Here is a 24,765-nt window from a genome sequence, read left to right on the forward strand (position 1 = left end):
CCGCTGTTGCGCACCATTGGATCACGCTGCGTGACCATCAGTCATCTGAGTAACCTTCAGTGTGATCCAATGGTGTGTAACAGCGGATCATGGAGGCAACCTTCAGGTTACTCAGATGTCCATCTGTCCGCACTCGATGTCAGTAAATCTGCATCACCGGACTGCGGCACTCCTACAAAATTAACCCCTTCCCCACCCCCAAATACCCTGAGCCTGTCAATCAGGCTGGGGCTTATAGGGCAGCGGGTGCTTTGACGGGTTCTGCACATGCACAGTGTCCCCACCATCGGGTTAGAGTGCAATTCCGACTCAGGCCCTCATATGCACAATAAGGTACATTGAAGGCCATCCTCTGAGCGAGAATCAGCACCTAACCTTTTGAAGACTGAATTCTAATTGTAAAAGATGCAGTCTAGGTATCAAATGGTAACCAGGGAGACACCGTGGTTAGCATTGCTCCATCACAGTGCTGAGGTCTTGCGTTAAAATCTGACCAGAATACTATCTGCATGGAGTATGTATGTTGTTTCCATGTTTGCATTGATTCCACTCAGTATCCTTCCACAGTCCAAAGTAATACTGGCAGATGAGAACTATGACTATGCGTCTTAATCCATTCCTTCATGGGTAGCAACTGTTGCGCTTATTGTGTATAATCCAATTTATCCAATTTCCTGCCACAGTACTGCTTTATTCTGCTGCCTCTCTACTCCCGGACACAGATCATATATATCTGATAGTTTAACACAGCACAACAGTCATTTCAATGACATTACTTTCGCCTTCAATTAGGAATCTGAGGAAGGATAACAAGTGTAGGTCACAACGTAGCACTCACCTTGTACAGGGCATGTCAGAACTACTGGCTCATAGGCAGTTTGCTCCAGTAGGACATCAGAGCCATCCTTTAAGTTTGGTGGCTCTGGGAAGACAAGATTGACATGTTAGCAACAGAATCCACCACCATAACTTGGCCATTTATTGATAGGAAAGGGGGCTGAGTACTGGGCAGTTGCTCACCTAAAACTTCAAGCCGGAACTCCAGCACATCTTCACCAGCGCTGCTGGAAGCCACACAGCGGTAAACCCCGGAATCAGAGAGCTGTACCTCCAGAACACTAATGGTGCCATCAGGCCCTTGCAAGGAGTCCTGGTCTCCAACTCTCATGGCTTCACCATTTTTATACCAACTTAGCCTTGGAATTGGGTCTCCATGCGCCACACAAGGCAGTGCCAGCGAACGCCCCAGAAGAGTCTTCAAGACCTTAGGTCCAGGGTGAAGACGTGGCGGAACTGTAACCAAAATAGCAATAGTTTTATACAACTAATGTGGTCACCTATGAATGTGTTTAATAAAAACAGCAACATTTTGTTATTTTGCCAAAAGCGTCTCTCTAGAAACAAAGAGGGATCAGTCCCAAATCAATGTAGGTGGGGAGGCTGAGAAGAGGAGTATGAGGGTGCTGCGGTTAAGTGTCTGTACACAATGGATCCTGTTATGACAAGCAGCCTCCGCAGCACCTGCTATCACTGTCTGGGTCAGTAACTCAAAGCCCTCAGCATCTTCTCCTGATGTGCACAGAAGCAATCCCCAGAGGGACCACTTTTCCTACACTGTAATTCAGCAGAGAAAGAGTGAGCTGAGGTCAGACAGAGCCGACAGTGCTATATTAACTCTATCCGCCATTTGCAGCTTCATCACAGATGAACACACAGGCTGGGGAGTTCAGGTTGTACATAAGGTAAGGTTTTCATACACAAACTATTAACAGGAGTTTAGTCCACTCACAAAAGGGGACCTCAGATTGTCTTATAACATCTTGGAGTTACTCTAAAAGCATTTCATGATCGTGTGAAATACAGTAATAGTGAATAGTTGATACCAACATCTAGAAGCTTCTAGAGAATTACACTAGTTGTAGATGCATCTCTGGGTCTCACGGTTATGATCACAATTTTCAGGATCTTTTAATATAGGGCCCCCTTATTCCATGCAATGACTTCTTCTTATACTGCACTCCACTTACACACTATGGGCTATACCACTTTGTAGCCTATTAATTTGCTAGGAACCAGTGACATCACTGAGGAACTGCCATCCTGGGCCCCAACAGAGAGCGGGGCCCGACCCTGGCTCACGAAGGAAACTCCCCTGAGCGGCCAGCTGTGGGGGACTTGGTGTAGGCCGGCCATGAGCGGGTGTACATTCTGGCTGACAGTGACAATGGCCCACTGCTGGAACTTTGCAGCATGCTGGGGCACAGAGAGTGACAGGAGCTGCATGTCGAAGGCCCCATGGAGGCTGGAGGCATACAGTTTCGATCTGCAGCACCTGTACAGTGGCCGTCGTAAGAGCTGATGACCCTGAGCGTGTCCTACAACCACCTAGCCGATGCCTACGTAAGAAGCAAGAGGGCCTGCCCATCGTCTGTGCAGCCAACAGACCCTAACTGGGGACTTGCTGCACCGGCCCATGCAGGTAATGGGCTGGGAACAAAGGGGGACATGCAGGACATGTTGGGATCTATGGTTCCAGACTGGGACAAGGAGCCTGGGTGATTCCAAACCACCAAACCGTGACAGGACGTGCTATGGTTTATAAAAAACGACAGATTGGAAAGATAACCTATTGGCTTCCAGTTGCTATGGACTTGTAGATCATGCTAGTAGAGGTTGAGTATCCCTTATCCAAAATGCTTGGGACCAGAGGTATTTTGGATATCGGATTTTTCCGTATTTTGGAATAATTGCATACCATAATGAGATATCATGGTGATGGGACCTAAGTCTAAGCACAGAATGCATTTATGTTACATATACACCTTATACACACAGCTGGAAGGTAATTTTAGCCAATATTTTTTGTAACTTTGTGCATTGAACAAAGTGTATCTATAGTCACAAAATTCATTTATGTTTCATATACACCTTATACACACAGCCTGAAGGTCATTTAATACAATATTTGTAATAACTGTGTGTATTAAACAACGTTTGTGTACATTGAGCCATCAAAAAACAAAGGTTTCACTATCTCACTCTCACGCAAAAAAGTCCGTATTTCGGAATATTCCGTATTTCGGAATATTTGGATATGGGATACTCAACCTGTATATATCATTCCACAATAGATTGAGGCAGGTAATCTAAGAGACTATAAAACCTGATAGAACATGCTGGGATTTATAGATCCACAACAAACTGGGATAGGGAACCTAGGGGATTATATATACTGAAAAGACATGCTGTGATTTATAGTTCCACAGTAGACTGGAGTGGGGGCCCTGTCTATTTTGTTAGTCCTGGACCCCACAATTTCTGATGGCAGCCCTGCTAATATTCATGAACTCTGACTTATATTCATGAAGTACTGGTTCCTGCAGAAGGGTGGTCTTCTGTATACCGGCGGTCGGGCTCCCGGCGCTCAGTATACCGGTGCCGGGAGCCCGACAGCCGGCATACCGACACTTATTTTCCCTCGTGGGGGTCCACGACCCCCATAGAGGGAGAACAAAATAGTGTGTAGCGCGCCACCGTGCCCGCAGCGTGGCGAGCGCAGCGAGCCCGCAAGGGGCTCATTTGCCCTCGCCACACTGTCGGTAAGTCGGCGGTCGGGCTCCCGGCGCCGGTATGCTGGTCGCCGGGAGCCCGACCGCCGGCCAGCCGTAGTGAACCCCTGCAGAATTGTCTACACAAAATGTCCTCCTCTGTTGCATGTGACAGGTTAAATTTAGCAAACACTGGCATCTTATAGAGCCTCCATGCTGGCAGTTTTAATATATCTTGATTTGCCCTCCCTCTTTTTTGTTTTTAGCAAAAGACCTTATACAAGATTGATAATATAAAATAACACAATAATCTTTTCACGGATAATCCTGAACGTCAGGGACAATGTTTATCTATGGGATAAGATAGTGGAAATGTTATTTTAAATTGTTCAGTCTAGGATAAAGTTCCGCTCTTTGTATATGTCAAGCTGGAGTGTGTCTAGGCGTGTGTCACTGCTCCTATCAAGGAAAAGTCTAGAATAATACAAGATATCCGCACACACTGAAGGAAAGTTTAACTCTTGTGTACCCAGAGTGAACAGATGACATGACAGATACCCATGGTGGAAAGTTTCATGTATGTGTTAATCGTCGGTGACAGAATATGAGGGAAGTAGAAGCTATTGCTCTTATGTTTGTATAGAGAGGAAGGAGGAGGACGCAGGCCAGATGTTCCATAATTTGGGTTTCTTCTTGGCACTTTCGCCCTTTGTAAAAACATCCTATTCCCTCAGCAGTGATGTGATAATTGCACAGTAGGCTCTAAGGGCCTCAGTCCTAAGCTTCTGTGTAACCTCCAATGAATAGCGGACTTATGCAGATGACTTATTACCTCAGCGTGTTCAATTTAATATGGGGCCCTCAAATCACCATCACATTTTATCACACCATTTTTTTACTTGATTTTTGTTTGCAACATAATAATAATGTCACATTTTTGCTAAATTATAGCCACTTCTACGTATCAGTCACCTGGAAACTTATATCAACCACAAAATCGATAAGATGTCTGAATATCCTTGGCATAGCATGGTGTATTTTATTTCACAAGCCAGAAGATAAATGTTTGGGTTACATAGAGACATCACAATCAATTCCTTTTTTGTTCTCTCATTGTTTTACATCGACAAGCCTGAAGGAGCAAATCTCGGCAGTAACATGGCTGCTGAGACTCCCAGAATGCATTGCACTCTGGCTTATAACAACATGAAAATCAATTGCACTAATGCAACTGAATATAGTATTTTTGACTAAGTGAAGCTAGATGATTGTTTAGTAAAAGCTGAAATTAAAACAGGGATAGAAGGAATTTAATACTTAATTATTTTATAAATGTCATTATTCTAAGTAATTAGTGAAAAAATATCCTGCAATAACTTTAGAACAACAGTGGCTTTTAGCGGTAGCTAAGATGTCTACTGATCTATCAACTGTGCGGGTTGGGTTGAGTATATGTATTTGAAAGCATGATTATCACAGAATCCCAAAGACTACAGACAAGCTCAAGTACATATTATTATGCATAGGTTATTACAACTTGAAAGAGGACATTGTGAAAAATGAAAAACTTTTATTGTACATGCTATGGGCAAATCTAATGGCAAACCTACAAAGACCTGGATACGTTGAAGGTCCTAGGAGTACCCTATGCATTTCCCCCTAATCATAGGCCTCACCTACTCTGTACCTGCAACCCCACACCACCAGTATATCACAGTCAGTGGGTGCATTTACAGAGATTTGTCAGATGCTTCCAAGCATCACTTGGCCTCCATTTACCACAATATCCAGTGTGGAGCAATGGCCACCGGAATGTGGCTGAACCTGTATCTGAAACATTGGATTATCTGCTGTGGAATTGCCAGTAAGAATTTTGGTCCACAGTAGTCCTATTTCAAAATGCAGGATGCTGTATAAACATTCTTACAAAAGGGAGATACACCCTTACGTCTCACCTTAACAACAAAGATTGTTCTTAGACATCCATTTGTCCCCATGGCCCTCATTCCGAATTGTTCGCTCGCTAGCCGCTTTTCACAGCAGTGCACACGCTAAGCCGCCGCCCTCTGGGAGTGAATCTTAGCTTAGCAGAATTGCGAACGAAAGATTCGCAAAATTGCGAATAGAAATTTCTTAGCAGTTTCTGAGTAGCTCGACACTTACTCTGCCACTGCGATCAGTTCAGTCAGTTTCGTTCCTGGTTTGACGTCACAAACACACCCAGCGTTCGCCCAGGCACTCCCCCGTTTCTCCAGCCACTCCCGCGTTTTTCCCAGAAACGGCAGCGTTTTTTCACACACTCCCATAAAACGGCCAGTTTCCGCCCAGAACACCCACTTCCTGTCAATCACATTACGATCACCAGAACGAAGAAAAAACCTTGTAATGCCGTGAGTAAAATACCAAACTTCTTAGCAAATTTACTTGGCGCAGTCGCAGTGCGAACATTGCGCATGCGCAGTTAGCGGAAAATCGCACCGATGCGAAGGAAAATAACGAGCGAACAACTCGGAATGAGAGCCCATGTTCTCAAATTTGCAGTCAGGACAATCCGATCTAACAATACGTTTCCATGTCACTGAGCATATGAACTTGATGTCAATTGTTTGATGTATTGTTTTGACACTTGCAGATGTGTCATGTGCATGTTTATAAAATACACATATCACTTTATGTTCAAACCAAGGGACTATTATCTTATGCAACAATCTGGCCCCATTATATCATATATCCAATGGATTTATATCCGCGTGGGTTCGTACCCCACTTCTGGTACCCATTATATCATACTTACTTCATAGCCGCCACATATACACCCCACATTCAATACTTAGTGTGCCAACATCCCTATAGTGTCTGGTACCATTTATTTAAAGGATGGGATGCCTCCTTTTTACAGAAAGGCAGTATAAGATTTCCATGGGACAGCAAGAAACTCTAATATGTATTTTTAATTCATGAAAGCTAAAGCTTTACAGCACACAAGCAATGGTACGATTCAATACAAGTAATTGAAACAAATGGACTTATCCTGGTTAGAACTCTGGATGTAGATGAAACTGGAAGGAAATCTTGGCCCCTGCTTCCCATTGGCCACTAATTATTTAGGTTATCTGACCAAGCATGGCAGTCATGAAGTGGCAATGCTGTAGGATAAAAGAAGAGGCTGAAGGAGCTCGGAGGGCTATGGAGGCTGCTACACTGCTGACTCTAATCCCTGAACAGCCCCACAATAGTTTTATATCTTGTTAGGATTTATAATGTGTGCAGTCTATCTACAGCATGCAAAATGCGCCACGTACCTTGTACCTCCAGGCTGTAAGTAAGTGATGTGTTCCCCGCAATGTTGGAGGCCAGGCAGGTGTAATATCCGCTGTCCATCACCCTGAGCTCGGACAGCCTGAGAGACCCAGATGGCAGCAGGTGGTGTCTGTGGGGATAGAAGGACATCTCAGAGCAAAATACAGGAAAGAAACAACATATCTGTCAAAGAGACCACACAACAAGGACTCGATGGGAGAGGCAGCCATGACTTCTGTCAGTGCGCCTTAGATGTATGCGCAGATTTCCGATAATCTCTCAACTGCAGAAACATCAGTATTGTGTATAAATCACACCCAGGCCCATAGTTGTGTATAACTCATTCCCAGGCCCATAGTTGTGTATAACTCATTCCCAGGCCCATAGTTGTGTATAACTCATTCCCAGGCCCATAGTTGTGTATAACTCATTCCCAGGCCCATAGTTGTGTATAACTCATACCCAGGCCCATAGTTGTGTATAACTCATTCCCAGGCCCATAGTTGTGTATAACTCATACCCGGGCCCATAGTTGTGTATAACTCATACCCGGGCCCATAGTTGTGTATAACTCATTCCCGGGCCCATAGTTGTGTATAACTCATTCCCAGGCCCATAGTTGTGTATAACTCATTCCCAGGCCCATAGTTGTGTATAACTCATTCCCAGGCCCATAGTTGTGTATAACTCATTCCCAGGCCCATAGTTGTTTATAACTCATACCCGGGCCCAAAGTTGTGTATAACTCATACCCGGGCCCATAGTTGTGTATGACTCATACCCGGGCCCATAGTTGTGTATAACTCATACCCGGGCCCATAGTTGTGTATAACTCATTCCCAGGCCCATAGTTGTGTATAACTCATTCCCAGGCCCATAGTTGTGTATAACTCATACCCAGGCCCATAGTTGTGTATAACTCATACCCGGGCCCATAGTTGTGTATAACTCATTCCCAGGCCCATAGTTGTGTATAACTCATACCCGGGCCCATAGTTGTGTATAACTCATACCCGGGCCCATAGTTGTGTATAACTCATTCCCAGGCCCATAGTTGTGTATAACTCATTCCCAGGCCCATAGTTGTGTATAACTCATTCCCAGGCCCATAGTTGTGTATAACTCATTCCCAGGCCCATAGTTGTGTATAACTCATACCCGGGCCCATAGTTGTGTATAACTCATACCCGGGCCCATAGTTGTGTATAACTCATTCCCAGGCCCATAGTTGTGTATAACTCTTACCCAGACCCATAGTTGTGTATGACTCATACCCAGGCCCGTAGTTGTGTATAACTCATTCCCAGGCCCATAGTTGTGTATAACTCATACCCAGGCCCATAGTTGTGTATAACTCATACCCGGGCCCATAGTTGTGTATAACTCATTCCCAGGCCCATAGTTGTGTATAACTCATTCCCAGGCCCATAGTTGTGTATAACTCTTACCCAGGCCCATAGTTGTGTATAACTCTTACCCAGGCCCATAGTTGTGTATAACTCATTCCCAGGCCCATAGTTGTGTATAACTCTTACCCAGGCCCATAGTTGTGTATAACTCCTACCCAGGCCCATAGTTGAGTATAACTCCTACCCAGGCCCATAATTGTGTATAACTCATACCCAGGCCCATAGCTGTGTATGACTCATACCCAGGCCCGTAGTTGTGTATGACTCATACCCAGGCCCGTAGTTGTGTATGACTCATACCCAGGCCCATAGTTGTGTATGACTCATACCCAGGCCCGTAGTTGTGTATGACTCATACCCAAGCCCGTAGTTGAGTATAACTCCTACCCAGGCCCACAGCTGTGTCTGCAGAGGTGAGTTCCTTTTTCATTGGTTTATATAGGATTTTCTGCTAGTTGCACTGTTGTATGGTTTTCATTTCCAGACATAAAGCTTAAGGGGCCTGATTCAGATGCGGTTGAAGCACATGATACTAATAAGCATCCAGCCAGGTGCTCCACCCCAAACCAATTGCAGACCTTTGAAGCACCCAGAGCATAAGAAATACAGATAACATCAGTCTTTAATTAATGTGCATACTGTATTTCGGGTTCACTACGATATGCCGGCGGTCGGGCTCCCGGCGACCAGCATACCGGCGCCGGGAGCCCGACCGCCGGCTTACCGACAGTGTGGCGAGCGCAAAAGAGCCCCTTGCGGGCTCGCTGCGCTCGCCACGCTACGGGCACGGTGGCGCACTACGCGCGCCACACTATTTTATTCTCCCTCCAGGGGGGTCGTGGACCCCCACGAGGGAGAATAAGTGTCGGTATGCCGGCTGTCGGGCTCCCGGGGCCGGTATGCTGGTCGCCGGGAGCCCGACCGCCGGCATACTGAAGACCACCCCTGTATTTCAGTCATTTACATGTGTGTAGATATATTGTGTTGGCTCTATGTTAAAAACAGATATAAACAGTTTTATTCCTGTCCCGACCCAAAACCTAGAGTGCCAGGGCCGTCCTGACTGTTACCTGTTACTATGTCTGCCAGCTTTGTTTAGTCCCTCTTTTAGGTAAAGAACTTGACTGAGGCGCAGTTTGGACAGAGAAAATGGTGTATGCTGGTGAACAGGCTAACATGATGACACTGTATATGCCACTTTTCAGTATTTATAAACTAATAACAATAGCTTCAGTCCTAGCGACAGGTCCTCTTCAACTTTCCTACAATAAAACTGCTCCAATACTGTTTCTGCTGCCAATGACGATTCAAATGCAAACAGGCCTAACTCGCTAAGGATGCAAATACAAAGCACATCTGCAGCCCTTAGCAATGCAAATGCAAGAGGAGGTACATACCACCCCTTCCCTGCATTTGCAATGTGCTCGCATCTCAGATGAACATAGTGGGCATCCTGCACCGTCAGATGCAGAACAGCTGCAGACGCCAAGTGATTGACAGTCTGCAGCCGATTAGGGGCAGGGAGGGTGCAGCGACAGCAGCTGTTTCACAAAACGGAGGCATGTCACCTCCATTTTTTGGGAGTCTCCTTCTTCCAACGGGGATTACCTAGCCTCTTGGAAGGAGCTGCAGCGGCCAGCTTGCATGATCTTACGGGTCACTCAGTGGGCAGATGATGTCACAAATAATCGGATGTTGCATCCACAGACGCGGCACTAGATCACGCATGCATGCAGGCAGGAGGAATCTACTTATACCACACACCTCCTGCTGCATTACCATATCTATGCATCACTGCTGCTTCCATGTAAGCAGCAGCAATACACTCTCCAACCACATCTGAATCAGGCCCAAGAAAACGGACACAGTCCTGCTTGCAATATCAGTTCTGATGAGATCTGAGAGTTAGGATGTGCAACCAAACAACACAATGCCTGATTCAGAGATAAAAGCTGCCCTAGAGCCTGTTGGTGGAGTTGTGGATGTGATAATATTCAAATGCTAGTTTCAGTCTGGTGTGCAAGCCTTGACCCCAGTTTCTGCACCTACACACGCAGTAACACCGCTAGTGGTTCTGGATAATCCACCATCAGCACTCCATTGTGTTCACCATCAACACTTGTACTTGCCTATGGCAGTGTCTCTGTGTGAACATGGCCTATCTGTAAGCAGCTATACGTCTGAGAACGGCACACCAGTGGCACTCCCATAATGCCCACATAGCAGGTATGGTTTTGCGTTCAATTCAGGCCACCCCAGACATTTCCCAGGAACGCCCATCGGTTTGGCTCTCCAGTTCTGTTACCAGCATTCCCAAACGCAACAGCAACTTGGTACATACACTCTGTGTTATAGGGACTTTCAGAATAATTTGCGCATGCACAATATTAAACAATCGCTGAAGTAGGCAAACATCGGCACTGGGTTCAGTGGGCATCACCTCAGGCCACAGATGGAAAGTGACAGCAGGGACAAGTGCTGTGACCCTGGTAGAGCAGACATGCAGAAAGCCACCAGTAATGTGATCTTTGATTTATGTGACCTCAGAAATGTGTAGAAAAAAAAGATGTTTTATCAGGGAGATGGCCTGGTGACCATTCATTGTTTGAATAGTGCCAGCCCCACACCTGCACTTAAACCTGCATGTACAGGGGCACCTATCCATGTAACGATACTCTGTATCTGTTAGGCGCGGCGGCTCGCGCAAGCGCCCGACCATTGCTAAGCAACGGTCCCGGCACGTCACGTCCGCCCCGCCTCCTCCTGCTCCCCGCTCAGCGCCTGGCAACGGGGACGCCACAGGCGGACCGCGTTCCCCGTTGCCATAGAAGTAATTGCAAATTATCAGCTTGTGGTCGTGCAGCAGGGCAGCTGCATGACATTATCAAATTAGGGTCTCTGCAGCTATTGGTGCAGATTCCTGTTATATTCTCCCTCAGTGCCCTACACAGATAGCTTCCTGTGAGCTGTTCCTGCTCTGGAGAATTCCCTGTCTGGTGTTCAGTTATCCGGTCAACCTCGTTCCAGTGGTCCTGTGTCCAGATGTTCAGAGGCCTGTCATTGGAGTCCGTCCAGCCCTCCAGTCAGTGGAAACCGGTGTCTGTGATCTCGGGATTCTCGTTCACCTGCGGTTGTTTCCCCCGGTGTTGTGAGTAGCGGCGGTTGCCGCGTCTCGCGGCCTAGGCCGTAGTATTTTCGTTATATTTGTTGCTGGTGTTTTTTTCAGAGGTCTCCGCCCCAGCTGTCCTCCCTGGTACACGGCGGTGCCGTGTAGGGTGTGGACTGCGTACCTTTGTTGCCTTTTTCCTTTGGCGGCCGTGCCGCACATACGTTTAGTTTTTTGTTCCGTAGTAACCCCTAGCTCTGTGTTTTGTTTAGTTAGAGGTCCCCTTGTTCCCATCCAGTCTCAGTTTACGCCTTGTCTCATATTAAGACCGGGGGGCATCGGAGTTGAGCAGACCTAATCCGTTTTTCAAACGCGGCTGCCGTGGGCCCAAGAACACATAGTCTCGCAGGCGTAGACTGACCACGTGGGTGGAACAACGGAGTTAGGGTCCTAGGGGTACTGCTTTACTTTGTCCTTATTTCAGCGTCACGTTCCTGTGCTCGGGACTCACCCACTCAGTATTTTACGTTCGGAGCACAGAAAACGTAACATTATCACCGGCCAGCAAAAAAAATAATAATCTGTTATTTAAACCAGGGTGGCCTTGAAATTCGGTCCTCATGAATCCGGCAGTACTAGGACAGAATCCCAGCCAGCTTTTGGCCAATCAGATTCAGGAACTCACTCAGATGGTTCAGGATCTTACCCTCTGGGTGAGGTTGCAGGAAGATCTTTTACGAGCCTCCCCGGGTATGATTCCTGAACCAAAGATGCACCTTTCTGACCGCTTTTCGGGTAACCGAAAAGATTTCTTTAATTTTAAGGAAGCCTGTAAACTTTATTTTCGTTTAAGGCCCCGGTCCTCAGGTACTGAGTCTCAGCAGGTGGGCATTGTGATGTCTTTGCTTCAAGGCGATCCACAAACCTGGGCTTTTGGGTTGAAAGTGAAACCCGATGATGCAGCCTTACAAACAGTAGATGCCTTCTTTAAGTCATTAGGCCTTTTGTATGATGATCCAGATAGGGAAGCATCGGCTGAGAGCCACCTGCGTGCACTTAAACAGGGTAAAAATCCCGCAGAGGCATATTGTACTGAATTCCGCCGTTGGTCGAACGACTGTGGCTGGAATGATCCTGCCCTGCGCAGTCAGTTTTGCCTCGGTCTGTCTGAAGTATAGTCATATGTATATATGAAGGATAGTCTCCTTCAGTATCCAGCTCCGGAGACTTTAGATAAGCTCATGGAGCTTGCTATCAAAATTGATCGTCGTCTTCGAGAGCGGAGGGCTGAAAGAGGGGCTAATTTCAGGTCTAGTCCATGTGTGTATGCTCTCCCTGAGGACGTCGAGGAGCCCATGCAAGTGGGTCTCTCCCAGCTGTCCCCAGAAGAAAGAGCCAGAAGGCTAAATTCAGGGCTCTGCTTATATTGTGGTGACAAGGGACATGTCGCGCGTAACTGCCCAAATAAACAGGGAAACGCTCTGACCAAGTGAATTGTAAGGGGGTTCACTTGGGTCTGCAGTTAATCACCTCAAATGATTCCTTGTTAGTTCCTGTAAACATTTATTTTGGAAGTCTCAGTTCATTTGTTTCGGCCTTCATTGATAGCGGAGCTGCAGGGAATTTTATGGATCTTGCTTGGGCTCAGGCTTTGGGAGTTCCGCAGCTTCAATAAGATAGACCTATCACTATGCACGGACTGGACGGTGGTCCTCTCTCTAATGGGGTAATTACTCATCGGACCCCTCCAGTACAACTGACAGTGGGGGCCTTACATTCCGAAAAGATTGAGTTTTATCTCACCCATTGTCCGGCTGTGCCTGTCGTCTTAGGTCACCCCTGTCTTGTCCTTCATAATCCCACCATAGATTGGCGGTCTGGGGAAATTTACCGGTGGGGTTCCTTCTGTGTCAAGGGATGTATTTCTCGTCCAGTCCGAGTCGCGGCTGTCACTCCGGAACACATACCCTCGGTATATCAGGATTTTGCTGATGTTTTTTCTAAGGGTAACGCTGATATCCGGCCACCCCACCGGTCATATGACTGCACCATTGACCTTGTCTCTGGTGCCACTCTGCCAAAAGGGAGACTTTATGCACTATCTGGCCCAGAGACCAAGGCCATGGATGATTACGTGCAGGAAAGCCTGAAGAAGGGATTTATTAGGCCCTCGAAATCCCCGCTAAGTGCAGGGGGGTTTTTTGTTTAAGAAGAAAAAAAATAAGAATTTACTTACCGATAATTCTATTTCTCGGAGTCCGTAGTGGATGCTGGGGTTCCTGAAAGGACCATGGGGAATAGCGGCTCCGCAGGAGACAGGGCACAAAAAGTAAAGCTTTATGATCAGGTGGTGTGTACTGGCTCCTCCCCCTATGACCCTCCTCCAAGCCTCAGTTAGGATACTGTGCCCGGACGAGCGTACACAATAAGGAAGGATTTATGAATCCCGGGTAAGACTCATACCAGCCACACCAATCACACCGTACAACCTGTGATCTAAACCCAGTTAACAGTATGATAACAGAGGAGCCTCTGAAAGATGGCTCCCTACAACAATAACCCGATTTAGGTAACAATAACTATGTACAATTATTGCAGATAATCCGCACTTGGGATGGGCGCCCAGCATCCACTACGGACTCCGAGAAATAGAATTATCGGTAAGTAAATTCTTATTTTCTCTATCGTCCTAGTGGATGCTGGGGTTCCTGAAAGGACCATGGGGATTATACCAAAGCTCCCAAACGGGCGGGAGAGTGCGGATGACTCTGCAGCACCGAATGAGAGAACTCCAGGTCCTCCTTAGCCAGGGTATCAAATTTGTAGAATTTTACAAACGTGTTCTCCCCCGACCACGTAGCCGCTCGGCAGAGTTGTAATGCCGAGACCCCTCGGGCAGCCGCCCAAGAAGAACCCACCTTCCTTGTGGAGTGGGCATTTACCGATTTTGGCTGTGGCAGGCCTGCCACAGAATGTGCAAGCTGAATCGTACTACAAATCCAGCGCGCAATAGTCTGCTTAGACGCAGGAGCGCCCAACTTGTTGGGAGCATATAGTATAAACAGTGAGTCAGATTTCCTGACTCCAGCTGTCCTTGAAATGTATATTTTTAAAGCTCTGACAACGTCCAACAACTTGGAGTCCTCCAAGTCGCTTGTAGCCGCAGGCACTACAATAGGCTGGTTCAGATGAAATGCTGACACCACCTTAGGGAGAAAATGCGGACGAGTCCGCAGTTCTGCCCTGTCCGAATGGAAAATCAGATATGGGCTTTTGTAAGATAAAGCTGCCAGTTCTGACACTCTCCTGGCCGAAGCCAGGGCTAGTAGCATGGTCACTTTCCATGTGAGATATTTCTTCTGGAAGAAAATCGACAGGGCCGAAATTTGAACCTTAATAGATCCCAATTTGAGACCCATAGACAATCCTGATTGCAGGAAATGTAGGAATCGACCCAGTTGAAATTCCTCCGTCGGAGCACTCCGATCCTCGCACCACGCAACATATTTTCGCCAAATGCGGTGATAATGTTGCGCGGTTACTTCCTTCCTTGCTTTAATCAAGGTAGGAATGACTTCTTCCGGAATGCCTTTTCCCTTTAGGATCCGGCGTTCAACCGCCATGCCGTCAAAAGCAGCCGCGGTAAGTCTTGAAACAGACAGGGACCCTGCTGAAGCAGGTCCCTTCTCAGAGGTAGAGGCCACGGATCCTCCGTGATCATCTCTTGAAGTTCCGGGTACCAAGTCCTTCTTGGCCAATCCGGAGCCACTAGTATCGTTCTTACGCCTCTTTGCCGTATAATTCTCAATACTTTTGGTATGAGAGGCAGAGGAGGAAACACATACACCGACTGGTACACCCAAGGCGTTACCAGCGCGTCCACAGCTATTGCCTGCGGATCTCTTGACCTGGCGCAATACCTGTCCAGTTTTTTGTTGAGGCGAGACGCCATCATGTCCACCATTGGTCTTTCCCAACGGGTTACAAGCATGTGGAAAACTTCTGGATGAAGTCCCCACTCTCCCGGGTGAAGGTCGTGTCTGCTGAGGAAGTCTGCTTCCCAGTTGTCCACTCCCGGGATGAACACTGCTGACAGTGCTATCACATGATTCTCCGCCCAGCGAAGAATCCTTGCAGCTTCTGCCATTGCACTCCTGCTTCTTGTGCCGCCCTGTCTGTTTACATGGGCGACTGCCGTGATGTTGTCCGACTGGATCAACACCGGTTTTCCTTGAAGCAGAGGTTCTGCCTGGCTTAGAGCATTGTAGATTGCTCTTAGTTCCAGAATGTTTATGTGAAGAGACGTTTCCAGGCTCGACCACACGCCCTGGAAGTTTCTTCCTTGTGTGACTGCTCCCCAGCCTCTCAGGCTGGCGTCCGTGGTCACCAGGATCCAATCCTGTATGCCGAATCTGCGGCCCTCCAATAGATGAGCACTCTGCAACCACCACAGAAGAGATACCCTTGTCCTTGGAGACAGGGTTATCCGCTGGTGCATCTGAAGATGCGACCCTGACCATTTGTCCAGCAGATCCCTCTGGAAAACTCTTGCGTGGAATCTGCCGAATGGAATTGCTTCGTAAGAAGCCACCATTTTTCCCAGGACTCTTGTGCATTGATGTACAGACACCTTTCCTGGTTTTAGGAGGTTCCTGACAAGTTCGGATAATTCTTGGCTTTTTCCTCCGGGAGAAAAACCTTTTTCTGAACCGTGTCCAGAATCATCCCTAAGAACAGCAGACGTGTTGTCGGAATTAACTGGGATTTTGGAATATTCAGAATCCACCCGTGCTGCTTTAGCACTTCTTGAGACAGTGCTAGTCCCATCTCTAGCTGTTCTCTGGACCTTGCCCTTATTAGGAGATCGTCCAAGTATGGGATAATTAATACGCCTTTTCTTCGAAGAAGAATCATCATCTCGGCCATTACCTTGGTAAAGACCCGAGGTGCCGTGGACAATCCAAACGGCAGCGTCTGAAACTGATAGTGACAGTTCTGTACGACGAACCTGAGGTACCCCTGGTGTGAGGGGTAAATTTGAACGTGGAGATACGCATCCTTGATGTCCAAGGATACCATAAAGTCCCCTTCTTCCAGGTTCGCTATCACCGCTCTGAGTGACTCCATCTTGAACTTGAACTTTTTTATGTACAGGTTCAAGGATTTCAGATTTAGAATAGGTCTTACCGAGCCATCCGGCTTCGGTACCACAAATAGAGTGGAATAATACCCCTTTCCTTGTTGTAAAAGGGGTACCTTGACTATCACCTGCTGAGAGTACAGCTTGTGAATGGCTTCCAAGACCGTCACCCTGTCGGAGGGGGACGTTGGTAAAGCAGACTTCAGGAAACGGCGAGGTGGAGACGTCTCTAGTTCCAACCTGTAACCCTGAGATATTATCTGCAGGATCCAGGGATCCACCTGCGAGTGAGCCCACTGCGCGCTGAAATTCTTGAGACGACCCCTCACCGCCCCCGAGTCCGCTTGAGAAGCCCCAGCGTCATGCTGAGGCTTTTGTAGAAGCGGGGGAGGGCTTCTGTTCCTGGGAAGGAGCTGCCTGTTGCAGTCTCTTCCCCTTTCCTCTGCCTCGTGGCAGATATGAATATCCCTTTGCTCTCTTGTTTTTAAAGTAACGAAAGGGCTGCGGCTGAAAAGTCGGTGTCTTTTTCTGTTGGGGAGTGACTTGAGGTAAAAAGGTGGATTTCCCGGCTGTAGCCGTGGCCACCAAATCCGATAGACCAACACCAAATAACTCCTCCCCTTTATACGGCAAAACTTCCATATGCCGTTTTGAGTCCGCATCACCTGACCACTGTCGCGTCCATAAACTTCTTCTGGCCGAAATGGACATAGCACTTACCTGTGATGCCAGTGTGCAAATATCCCTCGGTGCATCACGCATATAAAGAAACGCATCCTTTATTTGCTCTAAAGACAGTAAAACATTGTCCCTATCCAGGGTATCAATATTTTCAATCAGGGACTCTGACCAAGCTACCCCAGCACTGCACATCCAGGCTGTCGCTATAGCTGGTCGTAGTATAACACCTGTATGTGTGTATATACTTTTTTGGATATTTTCCATCCTCCTATCTGCTGGATCTTTAAGTGCGGCCGTCTCAGGAGAGGGTAACGCCACTTGTTTTGATAAGCGTGTGAGCGCCTTGTCCACCCTAGGAGGTGTTTCCCAGCGCGCCCTAACCTCTGGCGGGAAAGGGTATAAAGCCAATAACTTCTTTGAAATTAGCAGTTTTTTATCGGGGGCAACCCACGCTTCATCACACACCTCATTTAATTCATCTGATTCAGGAAAAACTATAGGTAGTTTTTTCACACCCCACATAATACCCTGTTTTGTGGTACCTGTAGTATCAGCAATATGTAACGCCTCCTTCATTGCCAAAATCATATAACGTGTGGCCCTACTGGAAAATACGGTTGATTCGTCACCGTCGCCACTGGAATCAGTGCCTGTGTCTGGGTCCGTGTCGACCGACTGAGGTAACGGGCGTTTTACAGCCCCTGACGGTGTTTGAGGCGCCTGGACAGGTGCTGATTGATTGTCCGGCCGTCTCATGTCGTCAAACGACTGCTTTAGCGTGTTGACACTATCCCGTAATTCCATAAATAAAGCCATCCATTCTGGTGTCGACTCCCTAGGGGGTGACATCCCCATATTTGGCAATTGCTCCGCCTCCACACCAATATCGTCCTCATACATGTCGACACACACGTACCGACACACAGCAGACACACAGGGAATGCTCTTAAAGAAGACAGGACCCCACTAGCCCTTTGGGGAGACAGAGGGAGAGTTTGCCAGCACACACCAAAAGCGCTATATATGACAGGGATAGCCTTATAATAAGTGCTCCCTATATAGCTGCTTTAATATATATAATTTTGCCACAATTTTGCCCCCCCTCTCTTGTTTTACCCTGTTTCTGTAGTGCAGTGCAGGGGAGAGCCTGGGAGCCTTCCTGACCAGCGGAGCTGTGTGAGGAAAATGGCGCTGTGTGCTGAGGAGATAGGCCCCGCCCCTTTTTCGGCGGGCTCGTCTCCCGCTCTTTAACGGATTCTGGCAGGGGTTAAATATCTCCATATAGCCCCCGGAGGCTATATGTGAGGTATTTTATGCCAAAAAATAGGTTTACATTGCTTCCCAGGGCGCCCCCCCCCAGCGCCCTGCACCCTCAGTGACTGCCGTGTGAAGTGTGCTGAGAGCAATGGCGCACAGCTGCAGTGCTGTGCGCTACCTTAAGAAGACTGAGGAGTCTTCTGCCGCCGATTCTGGACCTTCTTCTCTTTTCAGCATCTGCAAGGGTGCCGGCGGCGAGGCTCCGGTGACCATCCAGGCTGTACCTGTGATCGTCCCTCTGGAGCTAATGTCCAGTAGCCAAAGAAGCCAATCCATCCTGCACGCAGGTGAGTTCACTTCTTCTCCCCTAAGTCCCTCGTTGCAGTGATCCTGTTGCCAGCAGGACTCACTGTAAAATAAAAAACCTAAGCTAAACTTTTCTAAGCAGCTCTTTAGGAGAGCCACCTAGATTGCACCCTTCTCGGACGGGCACAAAAACCTAACTGAGGCTTGGAGGAGGGTCATAGGGGGAGGAGCCAGTACACACCACCTGATCATAAAGCTTTACTTTTTGTGCCCTGTCTCCTGCGGAGCCGCTATTCCCCATGGTCCTTTCAGGAACCCCAGCATCCACTAGGACGATAGAGAAAAGACGGATCTCTAAGGCCGTGCATAGATTATCGAGCCTTGAATAAGATTTCTATTAAAAACACCTACCCCTTGCCGTTGATTTCGGTGTTGTTTGATCAGCTCCGCACTGCGGTTATTTTCTCCAAAATCGATCTCAGAGGAGCGTACAACCTCATCCGAATAAGATCTAGGGATGAGTGGAAGACGGCTTTCAGTACTCAGTCCGGACATTACGAATATCTTGTGATGCCGTTCGGTCTGTCTAACGCTCCTGCGGTCTTTCAGGATCTTATTAACGACGTCTTCCGCAGTTTTTAGGGAAGTTCGTGGTCGTTTATTTGGACGACATTTTGATTTACTCAGAGTCTCCGGAACAGCATGTTGTCCATGTGCGGCATGTGCTTCAAAGGTTATGGGAGAACCATTTGTACACTAAATTGGAGAAATGTGATTTCCACATCACTGAGGTGTCCTTTTTGGGGTATATTATTTCTCCTAAAGGGTTTTATATGGAACCTAATAAACTCCAGGCCATCCTAAGTTGGGCGCAACCCACTAACTTGAGGGCTATCCAGCGGTTTTTGGGTTTTGCTAATTATTATAGGCGCTTTATTCATGCCTTTTCAGATTTAGTTGCTCCTATTGTGGCGTTAACAAGAAAAGGAGCTGATCCTTCCAACTGGTCGCCCTTAAGCCAAGTCTGCCTTCCGGGCCCTAAAACAGGCCTTTGTCTCAGCTCCAGTTCTCAGACATCCCAACCCTGATCTTCCCTTTATTGTCGAGGTAGACGCCTCAGAGGTTGGAGTGGGAGCCATTCTTTCTCAGGAAGACCCCATATCTCTGGTGTTACACCCTTGTGCCTTCATGTCCAGGAAATTCTCCTCTGCTGAATCCAACTATGTTGGTAATCGAGAATTGCTGGCAGTCAAATGGGCTTTTGAGGAATGGAGGCAATGCCTTGAAGGAGCTAAGCATACCATTACGGTATTCACTGACCACAAGAATCTACAGTATATTGAATCAGCTAAACGGCTAAATGCTCGGCAGGCGCGTTGGGCGCTGTTTTTCACACGATTCAAGTTCATCATCACCTACAGGCCCGGTTCTAAGAACACCAAGGCCGATGCCCTGTCACGTTGTTTTCTTCCGGCTCACAATAACCACTCTTCCGCAACTCCCATTGTTTCAACATCCGTCATCCGGGCCGGCCTCACGCAGGATTTGTTCACACAGCTTGTCCAGGTTCAGCAGCAGGCTCCCAGTAATACTCCTGTTGGTTGTCTCCTCGTTCCCGAGTTCTTGAGGGGCAGTGTCCTCGCAGAGTTTCATGAGAGTAAGGTTGCTGGCCATCCTGGTATTGCTAAGACCTTGGAGTTAATCTCTCGCTCGGTGTGGTGGCCTAATCTTTCTAAGGATGTTAGGGAATTTGTCCTTTCTTGTCAAGATTGTGCTAAGCACAAAGTGTCCCGATCCTTGCCGGTCGGGCAACTCATGCCTCTCGCAATTCCACTCAGGCCATGGTCACACATTTCCATGGATTTCGTGGTGGATCTCCCTCTTTCATCCGGGTTCCAGGTGATTTGGGTAGTTGTGGACCGTTTTAGCAAAATGGCCCACTTCATTGCTTTACCCCGATTACCCTCCGCTCAAGTTTTGGCAGTTCTTTTCCTCCGCCATGTTTTCAGGCTTCATGGTTTACCCGTGGATATAGTCTCAGATCGGAGACCACAGTTTATTGCCCGTTTTTGGAAGCGTTTTTGTGCCTCGTTAAACATGAAACTCTGTTTAACATCTGGATACCGTCCACAGTCTAACGGGCAGACTGAACGTGTTAATCACTCACTAAAACAATATTTACGGCTTTATACTGCCAAACTTCAGAACGATTGGTCAGATTTTCTTCCTCTGGCCGAGTTCGCCTACAATAATGCTTGCCATTCATCCACCAAGGAGTCTCCGTTCTTTTCGGTCCTGGGCTTTCACCCTAGAGCCAATTCCTTTACTCCCCATTGTCCAGCTTCTTCTTTGACCTTAACCTCCCGTCTCAGAGTTATTTGGAGAAAAGTACACCTTGCCCTTAAGAAGGCTGCTTTTCGGGAGAATTTTTTTGTCTGATAGGTTCCGAAGCCCATGCACATTTAAAGTAGGGGATAAGGTGTGGTTGTCAACCCGCAACATCAAGCTCCGACAACCCTCAGCTAGATTGGGACCCAGATTTATTGGACCGTTCCTTATTGTCAGAAAAGTCAATCCAGTGGCTTTTCGGCTACGGTTGCCAAAGTCACTTAAGATCGGCAACACTTTCCGTTGTTCTCTATTGAAGCCTTATGTCCTTTCCAGGAGATTTCCTCGGAAAATTGTCCAGTGTAGACCTCCGGTGGATGTTCAGGGTCAACAAGAATTCCTAGTGGAGAAGGTCTTAGATTCTAAATTTTCTCGTGGTCGGCTCTATTTTTTGGTTCATTGGAGGGGGTACGGCCCAGAGGATCCTGGACAAGGATTTGCATGCCCCTAGGCTTAGGAGGTTGTTTTTTCAGGAATTTCCTCATAAACCCGGATTTAGGGGTTCTTTGACCCCTCCTCAAGGGGGAGGTACTGTTAAGGGCGGCGGCTCGCGCATCACGTCCGCCGCGCCTCCTCTTGCTCCCCACTCAGCGCCTGGCAATGCCAGTACGCTGAGCGCTCCGAGCCACCGGGTCCTTGGCAACGGGGACGCCACAGGCGGACCGCGTTCCCTATTGCCATATAAGTAATTGCAAATTATCAGCTTGTGGTCGTGCAGCAGGGCAGCTGCAAGACATTATCAAATTAGGGTCTCCGCAGCTATTGGTGCAGATTCCTGTTATATTCTCCCTCAGTGCCCTACACAGACGCCGGTGATAGCTTCCTGTGAGCTGTTTCTGCTCTGGAGAATTCCCTGTCTGGTGTTCAGTTATCCGGTCAACCTCGTTCCAGTGGTCCTGTGTTCAGGTGTTCAGAGGCCTGTCATTGGGGTCCATCCAGCCCTCCTGTCAGTGGAAACCGGTGATCTCGGGATTCTCGTTCACCTGCGGTTGTTTCCCCCGGTGTTGTGAGTAGCGGCGGTTGCCGCATCTCGCGGCCTAGGCCGTAGTATTTTCGTTATATTTGTTGCTGGTGCTTTTGCGGAGGTCTCCGCCCCAGCTGTCCTCCCCGGTACACGGCGGTGCTGTGTAGGGTGTGGACAGCGTACCTTTGTTGCCTTTTTCCTTTGGCGGCCGTGCCGCAAATACGTTTAGTTTTTTGTTCCGTAGTAACCCCTAGCTCTGTGTTTTGTTTAGTTATAGGTCCACTTGTTCCCATCCAGTCTCAGTTTACGCCTTGTCGCATATTAAGACCGGGGGGGCAACGGAGTTGGGCAGACCTAATCCGCCCTTCAAACGCGGCTGCCGTGGGCCCAAGAACACATAGTCTCGCAGGCGTAGACTGACCACGTGGGTGGAACAACGGAGTTAGGGTCCTAGGGGTACTGCTTTACTTTGTCCTTATTTCAGCGTCACGTTCCTGTACTTGGGACTCACCCACTCAGTATTTTACGTTCGGAGCACAGAGAACGTAACAGTATCCTGGTGAGTATGAGGATCTGCAGAAGTAGCAGCAACAAAGCTTTGAAAAGTCTTATGGATAAGATGAAACGCGCCAGAGTTGAATTCTAAACTACAGAGTCCTGGGAAAGTGGGCGTGGCCTCGCAAATTCATATTATCAAACTATAAATAAATATATTTTCACACCCCATCTACGCACACAATTAGCAGCTTTACACATAACAGCCACAGTAGTGTTCCTTACAATAATGTCTCCAGTATAGTGCCAGATACACATAATGTCTCCAATATAGTGGCAGATACACATAATGTCTCCAATGTAGTGCCAGTTACACATAATGTCTACAGTAGTGCAGTGCCAGATAGACATGATATGCCCCCCAGCAGTGCCAGATAGACATGACATGACCCCCAGCAGTGTCAGCTACACATGATATGCCCCGCAGCAGTGCCCGCTACACATGATGTGCCCCCCAGCAGTGCCAGCTACACATGATATGTCCCCCAGCAGTGCCAGCTACACATGATAGTGTTCACTCTAGGATTTTTTAGGGCAGGGTGCTGATCACAGGGAGGGCACATTTTTCATTCGGGTGGGCATATTTTTAAGTTAGAAGGGCAAAATTATGTACACACTGTAATGCTTGGTGCTCCCCTTCCTACATGCTAAAGCATGGACAGGCCGCGCAGCAAAAATTTAGGGGCGTTGCTTCGTGGTGAAGGGGTGTGGCCACATAAGAGTGGCAATTCGCATTACACCAAACAGAAGTGCAGCTAATACACATTGAACCAGGTAGAACCTCCTATACACACTGCGACAGGTAGAGCACATAATACACATTGCACCAGGTAGAGCACTTATACACTTTGCGCCAGGCAGAGCACGTTATACACTTTATGCCAGGTAGAGCACTGAGACACATTGCACCAGGTATTGCATTGAGACACATTGCCTAGCCACAGACGCCTAGCGGGAACACTACATGATATGCCCTCCAGCCGTGCTAGCTACACATGATATTCCCCCCAGCAGTGTCAGATACACATGTCCTCACAGTGCCAGATACATATATGCCCACAGTGCCAAATACATAAATGCCCCCACAGTGCCAGATACATATGTGCCCACAGTGCCAGATACATAAATGCCCCCACAGTGCCAGATACATACAGTATATGCCCCCACAGTGCCACATACATATATGCCCCCACAGTGCCACATACATAAATGCCCCCACAGTGCACATACATAAATGCCCCCACAGTGCCACATACACAAATGTTCCCATAGTGCCAGATATGCCCCCACAGTACCTGCAGTGCCGGCGATGAGGGAGGGGGAGTCCTATGCTAAAGTGATCTGTGCGCACTGTGCGGCACCGACGTCTGAAAGTGATCTGTGCGAGCTTTGCTGTGCCAGCATGTGACGTAAGATGCCGGCGCCGCACAGCGCGCACAGCTCACATTAGCATAGGACCGCCTACAGCACTCCCCGTGACAGGAGGCGGGCCGGGACGGACAGCTGCTGTAGGCTACAGGAGAGGGCCGGCTCCAGGCTTCAACATTAAGGGTGGCGCGCTGCGCAGGCGCTCGAGTCGAACATGCCTGGAGCCGGCCCTGTGTGTGCGTGTACATGTGGCAGGGAACATAGACTGTAAACTCCACTGGGGCAGGGACTGATGTGAATGGCCAAATATTCTCTGTAAAGCGCTGCGGAATATGTGTGCGCTGTATAAATAACTGGTAATAAAGAATAATAATTAACTATGCCCCTTTGTGTTGATTAAAATGAAGGTACTCTAATTGCTGTCATCAAATCACTACTTAGAAAATAATTGATTTGCATCCCGCTGGCAGAGGCGAACAGGAAGACAAATACCATAGAAACTAATTAAAAACACAAAATCCATAAAATCACTTGAGTTCTGAATCTCCAGCGCTGTGATGTCTGTAAGAAGCTGTTAGATTGCACAAGCCATAATAATCTGTACTGTATGTAAAATGTGACCAGGCCTATTAATCAGGTGTTAGGTATAAACTGTAACAAGATTCCTAGAGAACTCAGAAGATAATCCGCTGCTGATCTGCATTCCCTCAGCAGGATGAGATTAACCAGGACATATCCCACAG

General features: G+C 47.8%; 1 protein-coding gene across 1 annotated transcript in view; it reads right to left on the bottom strand.

Annotated features, from left to right (window-relative positions):
• The window catches only part of HMCN2 (hemicentin 2), a 491,624-nt gene that overhangs the window by 236,296 nt on the left and 230,563 nt on the right, over positions 1 to 24,765 (bottom strand). The window contains exons 23-25 of the mRNA XM_063936681.1: positions 6,851 to 6,978; positions 1,021 to 1,293; positions 839 to 922 (exon numbers count right to left, since the gene is read on the bottom strand). Coding sequence (XP_063792751.1) covers positions 839 to 922; positions 1,021 to 1,293; positions 6,851 to 6,978 — 485 coding nt within the window. The remainder of the gene's footprint in view (positions 1 to 838; positions 923 to 1,020; positions 1,294 to 6,850; positions 6,979 to 24,765) is intronic.

This window comes from Pseudophryne corroboree, chromosome 8 (genome assembly GCF_028390025.1).
Source record: "Pseudophryne corroboree isolate aPseCor3 chromosome 8, aPseCor3.hap2, whole genome shotgun sequence".
NCBI lineage: Eukaryota > Metazoa > Chordata > Amphibia > Anura > Myobatrachidae > Pseudophryne > Pseudophryne corroboree.